The following is a 24,481-nucleotide window of genomic DNA, read 5'->3' as shown; positions in this document are numbered from 1 at the left end:
AGGTCAGCAAAGTAGGGAGGGGCCAGGTTGTTTAGGGATTTGTAGGTGATGAGAAGCAGTTGAAAGTCTATCCTGTACTTGACCGGAAGCCAGTGGAGGTTGTGTAGGACCGGGGTGATATGATCGTGGCGTCGGGTGGAGGAGAGCAGTCGGGCAGCAGAGTTTTGGACATATTGAAGTGTAATGAGGATTTTGGTGGGTGAGCCATAGAGGATGCTGTTGCAGTAGTAGAGCCTGGATGTTATGATGGCATGGATGAGAATTTCGGTGGTGGCAGAGGACAGGGCGTGCAATGTTCCTGAGGTGAAAGAAGGCAGTTTTGGTGATTATGGGAGATAAAAGTGTATTTATTTTTAATCAGTTCTTTTATTGTTATACATAAATGTAACACTATGAGCCGCTCTGCACTCTTTCTTTATCTGAAAGATAACTGATGAAAACTGTTATAAAATGTACAGATGCATCAATACAACCACAGTGTACATTAATACATGTTACAGGCCATTCACTTTGCTGGTCACATTTTGGGTGGAATCATAGAAGTCCACTGCTTTGTTAAGGTTTTCCACACAAATGGGCTCTGTATCTGATTTTGTTTCTGTTTTACGCTGAACGTGACTTGTTTTCTCGTTGATATAAATTAAAGCATATTTTATGTTTTCTATTAAATACATTTTTACATTTTCTGTCTTTGCTCTGCGAGGGAAAAGCTCTGTGGAACATTATCATTGGTGTCCTGGTGAACCTTCTGGAGGGCCAAACAGGAGATATGACTCTTGACTTCCAGTACATTTCTGAGTGACACAAACTAAAAAGCTGTGCTGCTTGTTTGAGCAATGTTTAATAAGCAACCATGATCATTGTTGTATGAATGTATCTTTTATTTAAATAAAAATATGAACATCACAGTGTAAAAATACTGCTTTTCAAGTAAAAATCTTACATCCAGGATATTGCTAAAGTAAAACTACAAACGTTTTAGCATAATAATATACTTAAATCCCCAAACAGAAATGTTGTATTAATGCATTGTTGTTTAAGCATCATGAATGCTGCAGCTAGTAAAAAATGGAGCTCATCTTGACTACTTAATACATTTCAGAATGTAAAATATTAATACATCAGTTAGCTGGTGGCCTTGGAATTAAACATGTACTGAGGCATGAACATTGCTCCTCCAGGAAGAACTGACCTCCTGTACCTTCCACGTGCAGGGCTAGAACCAAGGGGGGCACTTGTTGGTTCTGCCTTTACAGTCACGGTGGATGGACTCTTCGGAGACGTCGATATCGGGCAGAAGGATGAGGTGATTTGCTTCTCCATTGTCTTGATTCTTACTTCTGGATGTCCCTCCACTTCACCAAGTTCCTCTTTCTCTCCACCATCCTTGATAATCTCCATTTGCTGCTTGTCTGCCTTGGAGTCTGAACGAGGCGCCTCTTTGATCTTTATGTCAGTGGTTGGGGCATCTTGAGGACTGGAGTTTCGAGGCGTGGCTGAGCCCCCGTTTACGCCAGGGCTGTTGTCAATAGTGAGTGTTGTTGATTTATAATAACTACTAATAATACTCGGAAAGGAAAAAAGGTGAAAAATATGTAGTGGGGTACAAAGAACAATATTAGATGTTGTCCAAGATGTAGTCAAGTGGAGTAGAAGTATAACATGGAAATTATTAACTAAAGTACAATTACTTTAAATTTTCCAATACAGTACTTGAGTAAACATACTTGGTTTCATTACACCACTGACGATGATCAAGGACTCAATCAGCCTTTTCTACCTGCAGGCTAATACTTTCTCCCCTGAACAATACATTATCTTAACACAAACTATAGTGTCAGATTATGACAGGTTTGTAAATCACACTGTGGTGTGTGACTTAGAAATGTGTATGTAATGTTAAACTTTATTTATTTAGAAAGGCTTATCTCTTTGTTTTGCCAGAGAGAACAAATTAGATGTATTCGGATTTGAACAGACGCACAAAGTAACCATCACACACATAGACATTAAACTTTATGCTGATTTTAGATATCATTGAGGACCATTGTACATTTTTCTGTAACACACTGGTGATTGTAACATTTGTTTTAACGGTCTGGTGATGTGTCCAATGGTAGTGGCATCAATTCAATTCAGTTTATTTTGTATAGCCCGAAATCACAAATAAAAAATTTGCCTCGGAGGGCTTTACAATCTGTATGACATCCCTGTCCCGAGACCTTGCATCAGCATGAGTATACATGAGCTCTCAGTATCTTGTGTAATAAAATAGCAACTTAGTACCAACCTAGTTCAATAAGACTTTGGAGGGGCTCAGAATGAAATACAGTGTGGGGTTGACATGCGGAAGACCAAATTTACATCACATTTGACAAAAAAATGAAATTAGTTTATTAATTATTTGTTTTAAAAAGTCTCTAATGACACACATACAACTACCAGCTCAATAAGAATCGCATAAACTATATTACAGGTTAATAAGTGAATAATAATAATTTGTACAGTATTCTTGATTTGACGTGAATATAATATTCCCCATGGGAAAGGGCACGAGTTTAGCTTCGGTAGTTTTCTACTTTGACACCATAATTAAACGGTTTCTAAAGATAACTCGGTTAAATGAATCTGTTTTACAGGGGGAATATTAACAAACGTGTACATTAGTAACACAATGAGGGTAACCCACGGTAAAGACAGATCTACTCCTCCCTCTCCGCGGTTCCGTCCAATCACTGCAGCCTATTCGACCGGAAGTTTGGAACGAATTGTACGCGGGAAATTAGTCTCCAGCTAGACAACAGGGGAGGTAAGACACTATAATTTATCTCGAATGAGCTTCAGTTCCAACAATAAATAGATAGGAGTCGGTTGTATGTGTAACAAACATGTTTATCAGCAAACAACAGCTCTTGTCGAGTTGCACATTTTGTAATTTTAGCCACACTTCCGCCTATCAGACCCGCGAAATGAGTTGCTAACGGTGTTAGCTACTTGTGGCATTAACTTCCAGTGACGTATGTGGCCAAAGTACGTCGTTTTTATCAAATTCTTGTTTATTGTAACTTTTCACACGGGCTCAGTGTTCAGCATGAGTAGATGACAGTCTGGGTTTCGTTAGCTGCTTGCTAATATTGGTCCATTGAAAACTGTCAGGATTAACGTTGTCACATTTTTTTTTTAAATCCCTCCTGTGTTGTCAGATATAAACAATGAAGGTGGTAACGTGTGAGATCGCGTGGCACAACAAGGAGCCGGTCTACAGTCTGGACTTCCAGCACAGCCCCGATGGACGCATTCATCGTCTGGCCACAGCTGGAGTGGACACGACAGTCAGGGTGAGTGGAGGTGGATGGACATGGCCAATGCATTAATAAACCAACAATTTTCTATGAAAACATAGGCGTTAGACCAATAATCACTTTAACCACCTACACCTGTGAATAATCATTTGTCAAGGAAGGGCACAGTGTCATAGACAAGGGAGAGCAAACGTTATCTGACTGTAAAAACATGATTAACGTTGTGTAGGATCAATAGTGATTTTATTTTGAGGACAATTTCTTACTGACATCCTCAAAAAATATTTCCTGGACCTCAAATAGGTGAATGTGTCACATGCGGAATTCGCTCCTGTTGGTTCGACAACATCTGTACCACCAAACATACATCAATTGGTAAAATACCTATTGATGTAAAAAAAACACACAAAAAAAACATGTTTTAATTATTACAAATAAAATAACATTTTAACACAATTTCAGTTTACCTTAAAACAATTATCCTTTGAACTGTAGTTTACTTTAATAACTTCCAAATCACAGATGTTTACAAAGTATTACATTGAGTAAAAAGTAAGTAAAAAATGGTTTAACCTGAAGCTGTATTTTGTCACAGCTGATTCACAGACTGTGTGTTTAATTACTTTTTGCCCTGGTGTTGATGCAGTTGTGGCGGGTGGAGAGGGGCCCAGATGGGAAGGCGGTGGTGGAGTTTCTTTCTAATCTGGCTAGACACACCAAGGCTGTCAACGTAGTGCGCTTTAGCCCCAATGGAGAGCTGCTTGCCTCAGGAGGAGACGGTATGTCACACATTGTAGTAGTACACATATGTTAGATGAAAAATGTCAGTATCTGAAATACACTGATGGTGCTAATCTCAAAACTGAACAGATGTTTTAAATACAATTGCCTCTTGGAATTGTTTGATTTTTATTTTGCACAGATGCGGCAATTCTGCTGTGGAAGCTCAATGACTCAAAGGAGCCTGAGCCGGCACCCATGTTTCAGGAGGAGGAAGATGCTCAGCTGAACAAGGAGAGTTGGTCGGTGGTCAAGACATTAAGGTAAACAACTTTCAAAATGTTATGGCTTTTGGTCATTAACGACTTGTTACCTTTTTTAAAGACATGTAATAACTTTAAAATATACAATAGGGGGTATTTACTGATATTTCATATTGTTGAACAAAACGTTAAAAGCTCTTCTGCTTGCCTGTTCTAACAACATACCTTATTTCATGCAACCAAAAACAAACACCCATTTACTTTGAGCTGAGGGAACTGGAAGTGCAAAAATGCAAACTCATTTCCAGGTTTACGGACTCCTGCAGATCCCCACAAATATGATATATCTGCCTTGTTGTATTAAAAACTACCAGGCAAGGTTTTTTGTACACATATTAATGTCTTGCTCAACACTTAAAATCACTAAGCTTAGACAACATTTCAGCGACTCTAAATAGGATAAGTGGTTTGGATAATGGACTGAAAAGAGAATTATTACTTTTTTTATTATTGCTATTAAATTACTAGAGAATCAAGAGCTACTTGTTTATTCCATTTGGAAATTTTCTATCTGATTGACGTAAATGTGTAGCAATAGTGTGGTTTTACAGAGACATTTCTTCTTTGACTTTTCTTCAGGGGACATATCGAGGACGTGTATGACATCTGCTGGACACGGGATGGAAACTTCATGGTGTCTGGCTCTGTTGATAACACTGCTATTATGTGGGACATCAACAAAGGTTTGCTAAGACTCAGATATGTGTCTTCCATTCAGTTTCATCTGTTATATTTGTATTTTTTTTTGTTACATGAATCCACAGCATACTGTAAAATGCATAAGAGAATATCTTATTTTGTGTTTAGGACAGAAGCTGTGCATCTTGAATGACCATAAGAGTTACGTGCAGGGGGTGACCTGGGATCCTCTGGGGCAATATGTAGCCACTCTCAGCAGTGACAGGTAGATAAACAGATTCAGACATGGTGATCCCTCATGGCCTCATGGTGGATCTCATCTTCCTCAAATTAATGTGTTTGCTTCCTATTTAAGATGTATTTTCCTCCCCCATCAGATTGATGCGTGTGTACAGCACTCACACCAAAAAGAAAGCCTTCTGTATCAGTAAGATGAGCTCTGGGCCACTTGCAGAAGGAGAGGTCAGTAGAAATTACATGTACATTCTGGGATTATTTTACATGAAACCAGCTTTTTCTGTTCTCATTTATGCTCCTGTTTGGTTGACCGAGACATATTTGTCTTCCCTATGCAGTCTTAAATTATGAATCCACCCTGAGGCCAAGTGAGGTAGACGTATAACTCACACTCTTGGCGCTGCATTTCTCTTCATCGTTGTAGGTCAAGCAGTACCGAATGTTCCACGATGACAGCATGAGGTCGTTTTTCCGACGACTTTCTTTCACACCTGATGGATCTTTCTTGCTCGCCCCAGGTACCCGCCATTTATCTGGTTACATTTTATTGTTTTAGTTAAAAATCAATTATATAATATAATTCCCGTCTTTGGTTGTCACCTTTTGTAACCTCAGCTGGATGTGTGGAGCTTGGAGAGAATATCATAAATGCCACCTACATCTTTTCCAGGAAGAGCCTCAAGAGGTAACTTCTATGACATGCTGTGCCATAACTGTTTTCCGATTGATTTCTGGCTATCGTATTTCCGCAAATTTTTCATACAACTGTGTTTTAGGCCTATTGCTCACTTGCCATGTCCAAGTAAAGCTACTTTGGCTGTACGTTGCTGCCCTGTCTACTTTGAACTGAGGACCAAGACGGAAGAAGGCAAGAACATGCGCACCATTAGTTAACAGACAACAATGATAATGAAGACCTCCCTTTTTTAAAATTGTCTACACCATTTGTTTTACCATTTCTCCTCTGCAGATGGTTCAGTTCAGGTTCTTCCCAACGTATTGCAGTTGCCGTACCGCATGGTGTTTGCTGTGGCATCTGAGGACTCCGTCTTTTTATATGACACGCAGCAGACTATTCCTTTCGGCCTGGTGTCTAACATCCATTACCACACACTGAGCGATCTTACATGGTAAACTGTCTTCTTTTGTTGCTTAGGGAGCACATTTTTGGGTAGTCATGGCTGGGCAAAGTTGAAAAAAAGTTAACTGATTATTTTTCTGCGATTAATCGCATCATGCGCCAAATTCAATATTGAAGTAAAAACTAGTGTATTGCACGCTTTTATTTTAAAGTAATGTTATCAGAACAATATAACAGGCACTCTGGAGCAACCGCAAGTTAACATACATACATACATACATACATATATAGTTTATAAATCTGTTTTCTTTTTTTTCTGAACAGGTACTGTTCAGTAGTAAGGGTGCCTGTGAGGGACAGGCCACTCCTTATATTGTCCATGTTCAGTCTGTTGCTTACCTTAAAGATGTATGTTGAAGACCAGCAATTGTTTCACTTTATACAAAAGCAATAAGTGCTTTTCATATTTTCCAGTTCAGTTTTTCTTCCTCAGTAAGAAAAGTCAAGCCTGTGTTGGCTTGAACAAGTTGCACTGAACATCTTGTGATGTGAGGACAGGTCTCCTCTTTGAGAGAAGAGTAAAGATTCAGAAGTGATCCCTTAAAGTGCTCTGCCATATCAGACAGACGGGGTCAGGAGCTTTGCGCATGCATGATTAACTTTCAGTCTGGACGTGGAGCCTGCCGGTGTGTGAGCGCATGGTCGAAGCTTTTGACGAAGCTTTTGACCAAGCTGCTTGTTGCTGTCCTGTTGCTTGTTGAGAACAAAAGCTACATAACAATACGTGCTTTCACGTCAGGCTCAAATTGTCAACACGGAAGCACTCGCGCAAAGTAAAAGCAGTGTCGTATTTCATTCATGGCGTGCATCTTATTTATTTTTCATGTTGACCTCACGCGGGCCAGACTGGGTGAGCCGTAAGACGCCCAGGTCTGAACTATGCCGTCTGGAGATAGATATATATATACATATATATATATATATATATATATATATATATATATATATATATATATATATATACATATATATACATATATATATATATATATATATATATATATATATATATATATATATATATACATATATATATATATATATATATATATATATATATATATATATATATATACATATATATATATATATATATATATATATATATATATATATATATATATATATATACATATATATATATATATATATATACATATATATATATATATATATATATATATATACATATATATATACATATATATATATATATATATACATATATATATACATATATATATATATATATATATACATATATATATATATACATATATATATACATATATACATATATATATATATACATATATATATACATATATATATATATATATATATACACATACATATATATATATATATATATATATATATATATATATATATATATATATATAGCGATAAGCCCTCCACTGCAAAAAGAAAATAATGTATAAAAAAACAAACTTGCAGTTAACGCATGATCAAATAGTTAACGCCATTAAAGGATTGCCAGATTAATCTCACTTTAACGTGTTAATTTGCCCAGCCCTAATAGTCATCATTTGTAGGAATTAACTTGTGGATGTTGTGAAATAATAGTTGTATTTATATACAAATACATACACATCTAACCGAACAATTCGTCGGAATAATATTATATTGCATTTGGAAACTAAAATGCAGCCTAAATTGTGTGAAATATAATGTTCTCCCAGACGATGTAACGGCCAACGCACTATCTGCCTCTCCCAACATGGAAGAAAAACTTACAAGTTGTATGATATTTTCATGAATACCTGATGCATTCATCACTATAATGCCTGAAAGCTGCATTTACTCATTTTATGCTCTTAAAAGATGTTTCAGGCTGAACAGAGTTGAAAACTAGATTTTCTTAAAGAATTCATTTGGTTTTCAATTTCATCAAGAAGGGGTGTCTCAGAACACCAGACTTAAAAGTTGTATGATATTTTCATGAATACCTAATGCTTTCATCGCTATACTGCCTGAAAGCTGCATTTCCTCCTTTTTTAAAAGACGTTTCAGGCTGAACAGAGTTGAAAACTAATGTAAATATTCCTGTGACTACTGACATTGCCAGGAATATAGGTAATGCTGCTAGGCTAGGGCCACAGATGGGGTGCTTTGCCCATGTCAATAATCCAGCATCTCAGGAAGCAAAGGCAGTGCTGTGGAGTGCAAAGATCAGAGAGATTGTGACCTTCTTTCACAGAAGCACAACAGCCAGTCATGTGTTGAAGACAAAACAGGAGGTGCTGCAGCTTCCTGGACACAAATGAATCCATCCTATTAAGATGTCTTGAACCATGTGTTTTAGCCTTCCACCTGCTGACATGTGTTTATATTGTATCATCTTTAGGTCCCGTGACGGTTCCTTCCTGGCCGTGTCCTCCACAGACGGCTACTGCTCCTTCCTGTCTTTCTCTCCTGGGGAGTTGGGCACATCCCTGAAGGAGCCCCCCACCCTGGAGGTTTTTGTCCCGAGCAGTGGTGTTGAGAAAAAGGGCAAGAAGTCCTCAGCGGCTAGGACCTTGTCTCCTTTGACCCACACGCCAAGCTCAGCCCCGACTCCCACATCCCAAACCAGCCTTTGCAAAGATATCCCCTCTGTCACCCCCCCAGAGGAGAAGAAGAGCACCCCGAGTGCCAAGTCAAAACCTCAGCCCCGTCGGATCACCCTCAACACCCTGGAGGGCTGGGGAAAGCCCTCTACCGCTAAGACCACAGCTTCTTCAGCACCTCAGACTCCAACACCTGCAAGCACCAGAGCACCCTCTCCTCCTCAACCCTGTGTCACCCCTCTTACCCCTACCAACTCCTCCACAACACAGCCATGCATTGGCCCCTTCACTCCCTCCACCCCCAAAGCCCACAACAGTACTAATAATGCTGGCTCCACCACTCCTAAAGGTGCAACAACCCCAAAGGGGCCCACCCCAAGGTAATGCCAAAGTAGTTATGTTTGATTCTGTCAGTGAGTGAAAGAGAATTCATTTATTATATATGAAGTATTTAAAGCATTTCTGTACATTCACAGAAATGCGTGTGTGTGTGTGTGTATGAGGTGGTTGGAGGGGGGGGGGGGGATTATTGACTAAACATCTAATTGTATTTTGAATGACATGTTTCAGCAAATAATAAGATGTGGAGATCACCATTTCTTATGACCCAAGGTGACGTCTTCAAACTGCTTGTTTTGCTCAAATTCTTTTATCTATGTGCAGCTTATTAACGGCCAATGAATTAATCGTTCAAGCATTCGTGCATATCATACTTTTTTTGGATGTACCACTTGTGGATGTGTTTTCATTAATTGTGTCAGAATTCATGTGACACTCACACATGTAAAAAAAGTGCACAAAGTCAAAACCACTTAAGTAATTTTTGTGATTTTCATATGAAAGATGTTTGGAACATCATAGCTATACTATTTACATATGTAAATAATATAGCTATGAATAATTGTACACATTATTACCTAAGTATTTAGTAAAACTATTCATAGCTTTATTATTTACATAATTATTAAGTAAAACTATTCATAGAGCACATTTACAACTAAGTGTTACACAATTCCTAAAGAAAAGGCTACATGAAGCGTCTTAATAAATATTCTAATCAAAGACTAGTTACATTTGTAAAAGGCCAAATCAGGTATATAGAATTTCTTTTGAGGATAAATGTGTTTTGAGATGAAATTTAAAACACTTAAACTCTGAGTAGTGCTTTGGTGGGGCTGATTGTGGTATTTTTAATTCAATCATAAATTTGTCAAGAAACCGGCGGAGTGAACACCTCACTGTGGTCACATGGGCATGCTGTGTTTTAGAATGGCCTTGAATATTTTTAAATGACGCCAGACTTAGGAAGTAATACACAGAGTATACTGTGTCCTCCTCCTAATGATTAAAGTAACTAAGTTGATTATCTCTAAAGATGTAGTTTTAAATGAGTACTTAACGCAAAAAAACATGGCGATCATCAAAATGGGTTCAATATATTTTAAAAAATGCAGGAAAATAGGAGAATAGCTGGAGTGGTCCTGTGATGTTTTTGTCCGTTTTACATGTGCCTGTACTGCAGTGAGAACAAAGCCTGTCTGGTAAAGAGGCATCCCTTGGACCCCCCACTGACTTTTAAAAAATAATTACTGCTAGACTGTGTGAGACAATGGCAGGTCTGCACGTGCTTTTGTGTTTGTCTTATATCTGTAACTCATGTTTGCCGTGGCTAGTGTTGACCAGTTTTGCTCGTTGTCAATTAGACTGAATCGGAAGAAAAAAAGAGAAATTTAACAAAAGAGGACGTGATTCATGGTGTAGAAGAGTACAATTTACTGTCGTATCTTGTGCTTGTGTGATTTCTCATGCTTGAAGCCTCTATATCGTTCATCCTTTTCATGTACAGGAGAGTGTCTCTGACTCCCGTTGCATCCCGATCTCCAGCTATCAGTTCACTCTTTCGCGCTCCCTCCGCCACTGAGAAGGCCAAACATGGTGAGTGTACTAGTTTGGCGGCTGTCCTTCACGTTGCAAATATCACAAAAATAAAACAATATGAGAATCCTGAACCCACCTCATTCTAATTTCTGTCATGATGTATCGATCTAACATCACCTCAACAAAGGATATCCAACCATACTAAGCAAAGACCCCCTGCCAGGACTCTCTTTTTCACAATTCAAAACCAATATTCCTGTAATGAAGTCCTTACAATCATTTTATGAGAAGTAGCATAAGGCAAGGGGTTGCTGAGGGGTCCCCACTCCATTTCATCTGGGAAGAATCTGATCAATACAGATCCAGGACAATAGATTTCTGCATTACTAGTTGTAATCTGTGAATTTTTTTGCAGAAATTGTGCTTTGATAAACCTAATTTATCCAACACTTAAATGTTGTCTGCCCTTTTTTCTACACCTTGTCAGAAAAGCAGAAGTGTAAAAACTCTTAGGTTAAATAATATTACCGTTTGCATTTGTTTTTGACCATTGGCTTCTGATTAGGGGTAAAAACTGAAAGTTAACACACCCTAAACTAAAATTATGTTTTTCTAGGGCAAGGACAGTCGAATGAAGTTGAACCAGGGATCTGTGAACTGTAATCAGCATTTACAGCGGACATAAAACCTACCATCGCTTTTGTGTTGTCTTTGCAATATATTCGACTAACCTCGGGGTTCGTTTAAAGTCTGTATATTAATATCTCTGCTCATATTTCTCTCTGTCGGACTCTTATTTTATACTGCAGACCAGATCGGTGCATCAAATCCAAACTATTAGACCCAATACTTAAAGTGGTGCCCTGACTTTAACATGTTCATGACCAGTGTGTTAATCTGCTACATGACTGACTTGTTACATTTGGTTTCTTACAATACAACAGAAGGCAGACAGAGCCAGGCTGTCATGTGGAGCACTTGTATCACTGATTCAGTCACTTGTATTTCTGCAGAACGCCCGTCACCTCCCACTGAACCAGTGTGCCAGCCTCCAAAGTCCAAACGGCCGAAGACCGGTGAGCCCCCAGTAAAGACCAGTGCCACCCAGACTTAGTGTCTAATGGGACCAGTGTGGTGCTGTGATATCAGACAAGAGCACATACAGCAGAGGATGAAACGCAGAGAATCCTCTTGGATGCACCTCAATGTTGGTCGACATGGGCTGTACTTTATTTAACGAGAAAAGCTGTCACCCCACATAATGTAGTTCTTATAAAACCAGCCACATTGCAGTAAGTGTCTTTGAACTAACGCTTATTTTAGTTGTGTTTTTGTATCATACAGTAAACAGGTATTTGTATTATATTTGATTTGTTTTGCATGTAGATGCTCAAGTGTGGTTGTACAAAAGGGAAGGTTTGTCATTTCTTTAAAAAACATGTGAAACAGCTCAAAACCTGAAGAAAAAACACAAGGATTTCTAGGTTTAGTGTCTTGTGAGAGCTTTGAATACACAACCTAAGTCTTACTGTGATGCATCCCGTAGCAGCTTGAGTGTAAACTTAACAATTGTCTTTTTTCTCACTGCCTAATAAAGAATGTTTTGTATATAGTGAATGTTTTTTAATTAGCAGAACCATTATTAATTAACTTTTTTTTGTACAAAGCCTGAACTGATTTCAGGCGTACATCTCTTCAGCCGTCTTTACGATCCTTGTGAGAACCAGGCTGATGTACAGAAGAATAAATACTGCCTGTTGGCAAACAATGCTGCAATGTTTGCTGAGTAGATGTACATCCATAATATGTATGGCTATTTGTCTTGATACATTAAAGATTGTTGCCAAGATTTAAAAAAATGTATGACTGTAAATGTTATAATATTATTTTTATAGCATTTAATTGACATGAAGATCTACATTTTGCTTAAAAAACCGGTGGATAAATATTGAATCTATTTGATCACTAAATATATTTGCTTTATGTATTTTCAATGATTACTGTATATGTACATGTGATTAGAAAATACTATAAGGATTGTAAATTTACAAGTAATTAGCATACACTGAGGTTTGCTGTTGAATTAAAAACATACAAGGTGGCAAATACAAGTAGCAAACTGATGTAGTGAAGTACCACCGCAGGCATGTTGGCCTTCTATGAATGTAGAAGTTACTGTGGTGTAAAATGAGACCAGAGGTTATCTCCTATATTAACCAAAGTACACCATATTCAATGTATTAAATGAAAGTCAATGTTACATACATTATATTATATATTTGTCATGACCATTGTATACTCTTAAAGAGATTATCACTGCTGTGGCTGGATTAATACTGTTTGACAGCAGTATTCTTTTTTATTATGCTAAAATGACAAATTCATTATTAAACATACATTGTTTTAGTGTTGACATAGGTGAATGGGTGATGTATAAATTAGATACAGATGTTTTCTGTTTCATGTGAAATTTTGACGACAATACACATTGTGTTAAAAGTTTTGTAAAAACTGAGCCAAAGCAATTGTAAAATAAATACTGTAATTCAATATTTGTAACTGATTTAAGATGTTAGTGACAACAATTTACAATCTGAGATGATTAGATGCTGTTTGTTTTAGCTAAATAACGTCAGGTTCATTTGGATTAACTAAATGTCAGAATATTTGTGTTTTCAGAGGGGAGAAAAATACTCTGATGATATCATTATTTAGCTTGACTGTGCAGCGAGGAAGCAAATACTAGTTTACTGGCGTGCGTGAACAACCTACCTTGCTGCAACGGGAAGACAAACTAATGTGAATGGCAGCTCTGTCAGCCAATCATATGTCGCCTGGTAGAATCTCTTTAAAGCTTCTGCTAATGGTCTTTGTGTGAAGGCGGGGAGGATTCGTTTCTGTTAGGCTGCTGATTAGCAATAAACAGAAGGTTACGAGTTTAAGAAATTGGAAAATTTGACTGCCAAGACTGTCTTTGCGGCCACGGGAGCGGCACCAACTGTACCGGACGTCTTGTTGTGTCGCTTTTGAGGGGACCCGCCGGTCAACAAAACACATTTTTGTCTCGTCGACGAGACAACCTCGCTGTTCGGACCGTTCAACTGGCGATGCTGAGCCGATAGCTGCGTCATCATGTTGCTTCCGACTCGAGTTGTCGAAAAGAAATCTCAAGTTAACGCCAGAGGTGAGGCTGTCCGCCGTCATCCCGCCCCGGAGGCCACTCCCGACCCCTGAGGTGGATGGGAGGCAAGCTGCTGGTTTTGGTGTTGGTTCGGGTGACGGTGAACCCGTTCCCGTGGTCACTGGGAAACTGGTGACTTTACATCACTTGTCTTGTTGGCGCGATACTCGCCCTCGACTGCATCCATTACCCCACGTCACGCCCCTATGGACGGGCGAACATATATTATATCGACGCCGCATTAAAAAAACTAATATGACCAAAAGCTAGATTGTTGTTTTAGAGGGATGTTCGCCACAACTGTTATGAGTGAGACGTGATGCTCGCACTGACAGTTGGGGTGCGTTACGCAGCGGGACCCTTTCGTGAAATGCTGCTGACCCCCATCTGGTGGGGACTTTCTTCGTAAGAAAACGAGTTTTTAAAAGATGAGAATCTGGGGTTGATTTGAGCTAGCTGGCTAAGAATATGTCCGACTGTTGGAGGGAGGGGGGGTAGCGGGCTTATATCGTGGGGTCGGGGTCTGTTGTCTGTTGTCTGTCACCGCATCCACTTGGACTTTGTTTCAGGTCGGTGGGTAAAGTTTTGGCAAACCCAGCCCGAGCACAGCAGTAACGTCGCTGGGTGTGTTTTGTTTAACTTTCAAACAGAGAAGGCGGATGCGGTCCTCCTAAACCTGGATGAAGTGAAACACGCATCAGAGTATAAAACCTATTAAAATGGCCGGTAAATGCAACCGCACCGATACCCGTAACGCGAAGGCTGAGACTGGTTTTCCGTCCAAATCTCGGTCGGAAGGGGACGGGGACGGAGCGAGAGCCGGAGGGATGGAGTCAGCCGGGAACTCGACAGGGCGTGGACTTCCCGGACGGTGGTCGCCCAACTTCGACATGATAGACGGGCTGCTGTACCGCAAGAAGCTGGAGAAGGGCTTTGTCAACTACCGGGAGGTTCTGGATGAGGGTCGGAGACACGAGGCCCTCTCCACCTTTCACCGGCGGCGGCTCGGCCAGCGCCACCTCTCCCTGGAGGAGACTTATAAATGCGTGGCTGAAAACTACTGGTGGGAAGGTATGAACTTCCCTTCTTGTCTTACATCTGACACAATTGGAGGACATACCGTATGCAGTTCCTGACATTGTCAACCAACTTCTGATCTGTTATCTCTATCTAACTAAAGAGTTTTTGTATTGAAAGTGATTGAATCACTCAAAGATGAAGACATTTACTCACACAGAATAGACAGCTGTTGTTATATGTATCCACTTGAAGCTTTCAGTAGTTTGGACCCATTTATATTGTTGTCTGTATTCTCTTCACAGGGATGTACTTTCAGATCAGAGATTTTGTTCTGGGCTGTCTAGAATGCCAGCACACCAAGAAAACACAGGCATGTAATATGATCCGCATTTGTTTTAACGATCAAACTTTCACATCCTTTCAAATTGTTCTGCATCTCGCCCATTTAGAGGTAACAATTTCTTGCTCTCATTCACACATAGTCGTGCTCTCACACTTGGATGTCTCACACATTGTATTCCTATATTGATGCCTCTCTATCTGCGTCTTTCTTGCTGTCTTTGCCTCACAGGAGCCGGGTGGCAGAGGATGTGTCACAAAGACGATGGTGTCACACAGCGCCGACCTGCTGAGCAAGCTGAGGAGTCAGCGGGAGGCGGGGCAGTTCTGTGATATTACACTGCGGACAAACGGGCGATCCTATGCTGCCCACAGAGCTGTCCTCGCGGCCGTCAGCGACCACTTCCAAGAAATCTTCACAGAAATGGACTCGAGCATGAAAGCAGACATAGATCTTACTGGTAAGATTAGAGGCCAAACTGACATCAGAAAACTTTGCTGCTGTTCTGTTTAAGCTGAGCCTGAACCATGTCCCCAAAAAGGTGCATTTAATTGTTCTTTTACTTATCAGGCAAGTTAATCACTATGAAATATTTATCCATGTACCTCAAAAGAGACTGTTATCAATATTTGATGTTCCCTTTTTCTTCAAAATTCCATGAAGTAATGAGAAATGCCCTTTAGACTTATCCAGAGCTCAATGTGACGTTCAAATATATTTAGTGACCATCAATTATGACCAAGAAAAACATCCTTACATTTGAGAATTGATACCAGGAACTGTTTGGCATTTCTGCTTGGAAATTGATTACAACAACTATTGCAGTATGGCCCAAAATTCATATCACGGTATTTTGTAAGATTCTGATGGTTTTACAGTATATCACGGTATGTTTTTTGGCGTCTGCCAACTACACAGTAGTGTCGTCAGCAAGCCGTGCTAAGCCGTAACAAGTGCAGGATACAAAATAATTTTTCACAGGTTAATGATGAAAGTGCAACGGGATACTTTTGTGACAGGGTTCTAACTCCAGTGATGGTTCAAACTTTAGTTGTGCATTTAACTGTATAACAACAATTGATAACCCACAACTAACGCGGTTTAACCATGTTAAAGAACACAACACTTTGTGACACAAACAGTTTGTAACACTAATAATTGTACATTTATAAAATTACAAAGTCGAATTGCATGCTGGTTGTAGCTCGCATACAAAAAAAACTGGAAGAGTACATATTACTGTATTGGTATTGAGTAAATGGCTTATGGCTCAAAAGCGACTCTTTTAAAAAAAGTCCTGCCGAGATCAGGCTGCTCTCGGCCGGCAGCAGAGCACTGACGGCCCAGTGGCGATGAAGCTCATCAGTCCCACGAGCAGAACTTCAAACGGTCACTAACTCTTTTTATGAGGCTGATTCTTGACAAACCGACCATAGATTTGAAACTTAAACAACTAACTTCCCGCCTGAAAACATTATACATTTTGTGACTCAACAACAGTAGTATTCAGAGACTGTCAACTTTCAGTTTTGATTCAGCGTCCGCATTTGTTCCCTGTTTGTTGGTGCCAAAATGCATTCTGGGATATTGACTAAAGCCGAAGACATGCCACACAAACAGCTGTTCGCCGCTTGGCAACTTGCCTGTCCCAGCATGCAATTCAGCTGTGTAATTTTGCACCATGACTGAACTTAGAACCCTGACAGGTAAGTAACTTCGCTGCACACTCGGTGTTGTACTGTGAAAAATTAAATATGCTTACTGGTGCAGAGCAACAACAGATGTAGTGTCTATGTACTGGGATGGTGGTAATTGAAAAATTCATACCATGTGGAATACTGAAATCGGTATACTGCACAGCCCTAGAAGTCACATGACATTTCCTAACTTGACGAGGTTCATTGCTCATTATTATTCAAACAATGAAAACGCAGGTCATTCAGGCAACATGAGGCTGTGTGTCTCAGCTGTGTCCAATCCTTTTGAAACGGTTCAGGCTTGTCGGTTCGGTACGACATATTTATTTTATCTAGAAATTTGGAGTTGGAGGATCCAGACCCTGAATTGGGGCCACGACAATACTCTTTCTTCTGGTTCACGTATATCTTTGATGTGTGCCATCAGGTAGGAGCAGAAGTGGCCCTGACTAAAGCAGTTGTTATATTGTCTCTACCATCATGTTTATACTTTGCTCCCACTCTGCCTGCTGTCTCTCTGATCCTCTGTTTATACAGTCACTTTCATCTTACTTACTGATTGACCAGGGTTCAGCATATATAACTAAAGGCTCCTTTTCTCCCTCCAGGTTTTAGCGAGGACAGCCTTCTGTCTCTGCTGGATTTCTCCTACTCCTCCACTCTCTGTGTTCGCCAGGAGGACCTACCTGAAGTCATCGCCATGGCCCGTCATCTGGGTATGTGGCCTGCAGTGGAAGCCTGCTCTGCTCTAATGAAGGAGCAGGAGCAGAAACTCCATCTTGGCAAGGACTTTACCTCAGCCTGTGCTGACACATGTCATGAGCGCTGCTGCCAGCGGAGGGAAGGCAAAAGCAAAAGGGTTTTTGGATTAGAAAAAAATGTGAACAACGGGTTCAGTCTAACGCTAGATGCACCAGATGAGTCTTTAGAAGCAAGTCCGAGACGAAACTTGCGTAGAACACAGAAAGCCAGAGGCCACAATGGGCTCCCTCTAAGCCCCTCACACCGAATGAAGCTCATGGACTTCAAGTCTCCCTCTTCCAAGAAAGCTACAGCGCCTCGACACACCCTAACCAACCAACAGTCACAGAATTACTCTCGGATATCGCCATCGAACACCCGTCTTCTTCGCTCCACTCCTGGGGCTGCCAAAGAGGTTCAGAGATTGCTGCCCATGCCAGAGAGCCCACGACGAAACAGAAAACCTCACCCCATCACCCAGCTCCCTCGCAACTCCATATCAAGGGTTGCGAAGATCGCCGTGCGGAGCCCTGTGAGGGTAAAGCAGGAAGTAGTGGAGGTTGGAGAAGATGAACAGGATCATGCAAGAGCACAGGAGAAGTACAAGCTGATGAATGTTCTTGGGTTACAACGGACCGCCCTGCTCCCCAGACCAGAGGATCTAATTGGCTGGAGACAGAAGAAACGACTGAGAAAACTGAAGGCTAATAACTATTCCCTGACAAAGCGGAGGAAACCACGCTCCACCTCCCCAGGATTACCATATGAGACTTTGACCCTCTCACTTCCCCTCTGTAACCCCATTAACACTCACCTCTTCAATAAGTCAGTAAAGACCAAGCCTGTGGGTCCAGTCAGCAAAGAGCAGATGACAGCAAAAAGGCAAAAGGCCACCCCGCGATATGTCCCTCCAAGTGACCGGAGCATGCGAAGTCAAGGTGTGTTGCCAGACATGTTCCAGCCTGCATCCAGGCCTTCCTTTGGTGGGAGGGAACTCAGACGGTCAGTGAGGAAGGGTGACAGTTCCCACCGTCCTACCCAGCAGCTTCGGCGACGCAACACCAACAAAACTCTTGTGAGAAACACAGTCAGGATCAAATCGGAACCAACAGAATATTTCGTCTCAGGCTTTCCTCCTTCATCAAACAATTACTGTGGTTACCCGCCTCACGAATCGCTGCCTTCACACATGACACAAGCCAAAAATAAGGTCACCGTAACGACGGTCAAAACGCTGCGTTACAACAGCAGACGACCAGCACCAAAGGCCAAGCTTAGGCGGACCTCCACAAGGGAGGTGGCAAAGACAAAGTGTAAAATTGGGGCGATGGATACCACACCGACAATGAAGGTTAATGTTCCTGGTGGGCTCCAGTTTTCAAAGCATGCGTCTTCACCATCCATTTACAACCATCCTTTGTACAAAGTCATCAAAGAGGAGCCTGCCGATCCCGTGCCAGTTGGAATACCTTACTCTGATCCGCCCTCATCGGACCTGGGCAAACGCCAGAGCAAGCCACCCATTAAACTACTGGACTCTGGCTTTCTTTTCAGCTTCTGTCGGCCTGTAGGAGGTCCAATGAAGAAAGAGGAGGAGAGCGTCGATATCTGCTTGACGCGCTCTGTGTCTCAAGTTGGGGAGAAATTTGGAGCGGAGGAGTCGCCCCACAGGGCACTGAGAGCCAGAGGGCCGACTACCCTGCCCATGGTGAAGAAGGAGAAGAGCGTAAGCCAAAGCAAGATTCAGAGGCCCAGGGCAAACTCCCGACACCTGGCCAAATCTGTCGGGTCAAAGGCCATAAGGACCATGACAAAGGTAGATGAAATGGAGGGCAATGAATTGTGATATTTATTTAGGGATCATAAAGCATTCAGGAAAAAGCAGAAAATATCTCAGCATTCTATCATATTTAGAGTAATTTATTCATTATAGCTTGACGTGTCTTTGCTTACTACTCATCATTTGATTTTGCGTGCATATGATGTATCTTGGATTTACTAAATTTGAGTAAAATCCTCCACTATTTGTCATTTTTCCTGCATCTTCAGCAGCAAGGTAATCTCCTTCCGAGCAGCAAGAGCTGTGTCATGCAGGATTCTGTACGTCGGGCAAGACTAAAGCAGCTTCGAGGGCCTCGTAGTCAAGTCCCCAAAGTCCCGAAAGCGGCCCATGACTGTGTGCAGTGCTCGACCTCCTACGAGAACTGTGATGCTCTAGTCATGCATCGCCTCAGGCACATCGAGGGCAAGCACTGGCCATGTTTGGTAAGCACTGGCCTTCCTTAACCTGCAGTCACACGACTCTAAGGAATACAAAATCCTGACCTGAAGTGCCGAAACCCCGCACATTTTAACCTCACCCAGCTTTATACCACAGGATTTAGAGTTAAATCCGGTTGGGTGAGATTCTCATCTGAAAAAACTGGGTTGATTGGTTTCAATAAAAGTGCAGACTTTTGCAACTCTGTGCAGATTAATTTACTCGTGATGTACTTCAGTACATTTATGAAGTACTTGACTTTAGTATTTGTCTTTATGCCTATTTATACTTGTTGTTCTCCAATACATTTCAGAGAAATACATTGTATGTTTACCCTGCAACTACCTGACAGCTGTAGTTAGTTACTAGTTACTTAAAGAATAATTTTCTAAGCCTGTAAAACGGGGATCAGGAACCTCGGCCACCATTGCACAACATTGGCCAATTATAAATTGGCCAATGGTGTGCGAGAGGAGGAAATATGGGGAAATGTTTAAGTGGCCTCTTAATGTGGCACTGATTTAATATAAGACAAAAATGATATATATCTCTGTTATATCGGATACTGTACTACACCGGAGTATAATCTAGTAAATTAATTGGTAATACCAGTTAAATATTTTTTTTTATCCATCAAGATTCAGTGACAAGACTAATTTGCATAATGAGTACTTTTTAAGTAATTTTAGCTGATTTAAACTTGTGCTCTTTTATTCAGTAACATGTAGTGGTATTACTATTTTTACTCTAGTGGAATAGTTTGTAAATATGCTTGTTCCCTTCCTTGCATAGAGTTAGACTAGTAGATTTGTACCACACATGTCTGTATGGTGAATATGAAACCGGAGCAGGGAGTGCAGACTAGCTTCATATTTGTCGTTGAAATCGAACTTCTCAAAATGTCAAACCATTGCTGTAACGCCACGCTGGTGTCTTCAATATCACGTCTCTGTTGATGTGTATATGCCGTTCACCCTTTGTCCGACTCTCCTCGCGCTGCAGCTCTGCAGTAAGATGTTCTTTCGACTGAGGAATGTACGAAACCACATCCGCACTCACGACCCCAAGTTGTACAAATGTCGGAGCTGCCTTGCTGCTGGTTCTTGAGGCAGCTGAAGGGTCGGCTTGAGCCGTGAGAACGAGGTGAGTGAACGTGACGCCTTTTATTTGAGGCTGAGCCGCTTAAATAATCGCTTGCTTGTCTCTTGTCTTTTGTGACGCCGTCTAAAAAGTGAATCTGTATTTGTTAATGGCATCCTTAAAACTAACTGCAAAAGATGCCGTCGATGCACTACAGTGCATTGTGATCACATGTGTTGAAACATTGATTTATTTTTTCCACCTCAACTGTTTTTTATCACCATATCTTCCAGGATGAAGGCTTTCAGTGTCTGGCATGGCGAGCAGGCCGACGCCAGAGGCACGTGATCGATCAGCAGCTTATACATAACGCATCTGTCACACACAAGCAAAATGGGCTGTGAAAGGGCATAACTGATTCTAATCAATTGCTGACCGTCAATTATCGCTAACGTTAAGTAAATAACCAAACCTAGGTTGCTGGTCGTGTCTGCGTTTCCGTAGCAACAGAAGGTTAAACTTGAACATTACACTCAGGGGGTGGGAAATGCGATGCCACGGTATATAAAATGATTTAACGTCACAGTTGTGTATACAATGAAATGTAAAGTGATTCTTATAACTATTACTGCTAATTGTTGTTATTTTTCTATGTATAGATGAATTTTGAGTGCACTTATATCAATGCTTATGTTGTAAATCTAAGAAGTGGTGATCAAATTTGAAGGTTTGGAATCCGAGGAAAACTTGAAGCGATGAAAGTGCTGGATGGAATACTTGAAGTTGGCGGGGGTCCTCGGAGTGAGACGGTCTTTTGGGTGCTTCAGTGGGTCTTTGTCCTTTTTTGGTGTGCTAACGTTTAAACGACTCGACCCGTCGGTCCCTCCTTACGTATTTATCTCTCATGGCCCGCGGTTTGGGGATTTGACTCCAGGCCGGTATTGTGACACCACTGCATGTGTATTTGCAGGCCGTTTGTGGTCAACTGTCTTTTCTATGGCTGCCAATTTTAGAAAAGGGAAATGTCTCGTTTTTAATGTGAATTTCTGATTCTTAATCAACACCGCTGTATCGTTAAAGATGTTTTATTGAAATCGTCCACTTTGATTCGAGAAAAGACGCCCGTCGTCTTCCTCTACTAAAAATTCCCTCCTACTGAATAAATGCAATGTGTTCACATTAAGAGATATTTAAGTTTAACAAATTGATTTTAGAAGTAAATGAGCTGTCTCTTGCTATCTTAAAATATTGAATAAATTGTTGCCTTTTATGTCCTGTTATTGTGGCTTTAATTACATGTTTTATCACTGTACAGTAACTGAGAGGAACCGAGGGCAATGTTCTTGACGTTTTTTTTTAGTTTTTATGATTTTAACCATAAAGACATTATGTAGAGATATAATTATTATATTGCCAAAAATGACTTCTTTTTGCCTACTGATTATTTTGTAACAACTTGTCACCTTTTTAGAACGACTTATCATATATCATGTCTTGAGTTCTTCATATACAGAAGTTGAGCTGAAACAGTTGATCTTACCTGTTATTAATCTATAATGGTGATTTATTGGCTTCAAGCAAAAATGCAAAACATGTTGTTCCAGCCTCTCAAAAGGGCGTATTTGCTGCTTTTTATTGTCTTGTGTAATATTAAAGTCAATTTGTTTGGATTTTGGACTTTTTGTTTGAACAAAACGAGCCATTAGAACGTGTCTATTGAGCCATGGTAGTGATGATGAGGATCTGGATTGTTTGAATCTGCACTGCGTTCATCCAGGCAGGAAGAGGATGAGGAGTTCTGTGGAGGTCGGGGTCCAGAAAGAATGAGGAAGAGCTTTAGGCATGAATCACTTCTTTGCATCCTTTCGGATGGATTCTTCTGCAACAACAAAAATTCAGGTTGCGTTATCACGTGTTCAGCAAGATAAGCTGAGCTACAGACTCATGTGAAAGCAAGTTAAGAAGAAACTGTGACATTACAATTAGGAATTGAAGCAGAAAATGTACAATAACAGGAAGTAGCAACTCATAATTGGATAAATAGGAGAGAAAACAATACAGGTTACAAAATAAAGAGATAGTAAAAATTATAACAAGTACAATTAGGCCATTTGAGTTCAGGTTGGTAAGGCAATCATACAAAATATGGAACAAAAACAAAATGTGTCCAAATATATTCATTTGGGGGGAATTATGTGTGGAGCATTATACATCAAAAGTATTAAAATAAAGTAAATCATATGGAGAGAACAGAAACTAACATCTGCCTTTTTGTGTCATTCTCTGCTATATTACCGTGAGACAACATTAAAGGATGAAGCGTCCTGTGCAGGAAAGGTGCAGAGAAGAACAGATAGGAAATAGAGCACAAATATATATATATATATATATATATATATATATATATATATATATATATATATATATATATATATATATATATATATATATATAATTTTTATATATATATATATATATATATATATTTCAGATGAATCTGAACTAAAGCTAAAAGAGGATTTGATCAACTGTAAGAGCGAGTAGGGGTGAGATGGAGGCTGAGGGTGCTGCATGTGTGATGGATGTGTGATCAATGAATGTACACATGGATTTTATTTCCAATGTGAAGTTCAATAATCTAACAGCATTTCCTTTTAATGTGCTTCTTGTACATATAGAAAACTGAATCTGCAGACTGCTTGTTGTTTCTGTCATCATTTTTATGCTAGTGTGTATAATTTAGAAAAGTTTTTACATCATGCGATTCACAATAAATGTTCGTTTAAAGAGGGAATGTTTTTAAAAAAAGCTTTTTGGACATTTATATGGGGATGAATTAAAAAATGACATGTTGTTCAATATACATACATGGAATGTCTGCCAATGATTTAAGTCATGGATGTTAGAATGTATTCACACATTTCTACTAATTTCTCTCCCTCCTTCCGTTCCACCTCACTTTGAGCTCAGCACTGAAGACGTGTTGAAAATTCATCAGTGTTTTTGAGGCAAGTTTCTGAAAGCCAAACTGCACTGCAGCTGATTCTATCTCTCACAAGCTGTGAAAGGAAGGAGTCAAAAGAGAATATTTCAGCAAAGAAATCTCCCTGACGTATTTGCTGTAATGGGAACGCTCGTCAAACCCCCTAGAGTGAGGAAGCAGCAACTTCTTTATTAACAGTACACTCACATTCCTCTCTCCGTTGGATGCATCATTTGCCATGATTATTTCTGCATCTTTTTTCAATCTCTAACCGCCCTTGTGCTGTTATAATGCACATGGTTTGAACTGAACGTCTCCTTTGGTTACTTTCTTTGGCGTTGCTTCTTTGAACCATCAGTGCCTAAACCT

General features: G+C 40.2%; 3 protein-coding genes across 9 annotated transcripts in view; all 3 read left to right on the top strand.

Moving 5' to 3' along the window:
• morc3a (MORC family CW-type zinc finger 3a) overlaps positions 1 to 924 on the top strand; it is a 19,634-nt gene extending 18,710 nt beyond the window's left edge. For 2 of the 3 annotated variants that reach the window (XM_068571942.1, XM_068571941.1), the window contains exon 19: positions 1 to 923. This exon is cut by the window's left edge and continues 701 nt beyond it. The gene's annotated coding sequence lies outside the window, so the exon portion shown is untranslated. The other variant, XM_068571943.1, reaches the window with a different exon arrangement.
• Positions 925 to 1,294: 370 nt separating this feature from the next.
• On the top strand, positions 1,295 to 12,418 carry chaf1b (chromatin assembly factor 1, subunit B). 4 transcript variants are annotated; one of them, XM_068571947.1, is made up of 15 exons: positions 1,295 to 1,531; positions 2,640 to 2,809; positions 3,204 to 3,338; positions 3,949 to 4,081; positions 4,225 to 4,345; positions 4,925 to 5,028; positions 5,153 to 5,249; positions 5,362 to 5,446; positions 5,646 to 5,739; positions 5,837 to 5,906; positions 5,998 to 6,089; positions 6,192 to 6,351; positions 8,731 to 9,312; positions 10,779 to 10,867; positions 11,427 to 11,781. In XM_068571947.1, exons 3-15 carry the CDS (start codon positions 3,213 to 3,215, stop codon positions 11,471 to 11,473), a joined length of 1,800 nt encoding a protein of 599 aa, XP_068428048.1. In that variant the 5' UTR covers positions 1,295 to 1,531; positions 2,640 to 2,809; positions 3,204 to 3,212; the 3' UTR covers positions 11,474 to 11,781. The 4 variants fall into 4 exon arrangements, with proteins under 4 accessions (XP_068428048.1, XP_068428047.1, XP_068428046.1 ...); XM_068571945.1 differs by lacking the exon at positions 11,427 to 11,781 and adding an exon at positions 11,824 to 12,418 and having other exon boundaries at positions 1,299 to 1,531; positions 2,742 to 2,809; XM_068571944.1 differs by lacking the exon at positions 11,427 to 11,781 and adding an exon at positions 11,824 to 12,418 and having other exon boundaries at positions 1,299 to 1,531.
• Positions 12,419 to 13,679: 1,261 nt separating this feature from the next.
• si:dkey-229b18.3 (uncharacterized) lies at positions 13,680 to 22,399 on the top strand. Of its 2 annotated transcripts, none has more exons than XM_068571953.1 (8): positions 13,680 to 13,994; positions 14,642 to 15,062; positions 15,314 to 15,381; positions 15,583 to 15,811; positions 17,657 to 19,605; positions 19,842 to 20,054; positions 21,052 to 21,192; positions 21,423 to 22,399. In XM_068571953.1, the coding sequence occupies exons 2-7, from the start codon at positions 14,711 to 14,713 to the stop codon at positions 21,154 to 21,156; spliced, it is 2,916 nt and encodes a 971-aa protein (XP_068428054.1). In that variant the 5' UTR covers positions 13,680 to 13,994; positions 14,642 to 14,710; the 3' UTR covers positions 21,157 to 21,192; positions 21,423 to 22,399. The 2 variants fall into 2 exon arrangements, with proteins under 2 accessions (XP_068428054.1, XP_068428053.1); XM_068571952.1 differs by having other exon boundaries at positions 19,839 to 20,054.
• Positions 22,400 to 24,481: the final 2,082 nt, after the last annotated feature.

Source organism: Clinocottus analis, unplaced genomic scaffold, assembly GCF_023055335.1.
Source record: "Clinocottus analis isolate CAN_PGR_092001 unplaced genomic scaffold, fCliAna1.0.p SCAF_12, whole genome shotgun sequence".
Classification (NCBI taxonomy): domain Eukaryota; kingdom Metazoa; phylum Chordata; class Actinopteri; order Perciformes; family Cottidae; genus Clinocottus; species Clinocottus analis.
Note: the sequence above shows the minus strand (reverse complement) of the source record. Positions and strands in the feature narration are given on the sequence as shown.

Excerpts from the sequence above, each read along its gene's own strand:
- si:dkey-229b18.3 (XM_068571952.1), top strand. The coding sequence starts at position 14,711 with ATGGCCGGTAAATGCAACCGCACCGATACCCGTAACGCGAAGGCTGAG. Across the intron at positions 15,382-15,582 it reads AGCACACCAAGAAAACACAG|GAGCCGGGTGGCAGAGGATG; the intron begins GCATGTAATATG and ends TTTGCCTCACAG. Across the intron at positions 20,055-21,051 it reads GCAAGCACTGGCCATGTTTG|CTCTGCAGTAAGATGTTCTT; the intron begins GTAAGCACTGGC and ends CTCGCGCTGCAG.
- chaf1b (XM_068571946.1), top strand. The coding sequence starts at position 3,213 with ATGAAGGTGGTAACGTGTGAGATCGCGTGGCACAACAAGGAGCCGGTC. Across the intron at positions 4,082-4,224 it reads GCTTGCCTCAGGAGGAGACG|ATGCGGCAATTCTGCTGTGG; the intron begins GTATGTCACACA and ends TATTTTGCACAG. Across the intron at positions 4,346-4,924 it reads TCGGTGGTCAAGACATTAAG|GGGACATATCGAGGACGTGT; the intron begins GTAAACAACTTT and ends ACTTTTCTTCAG.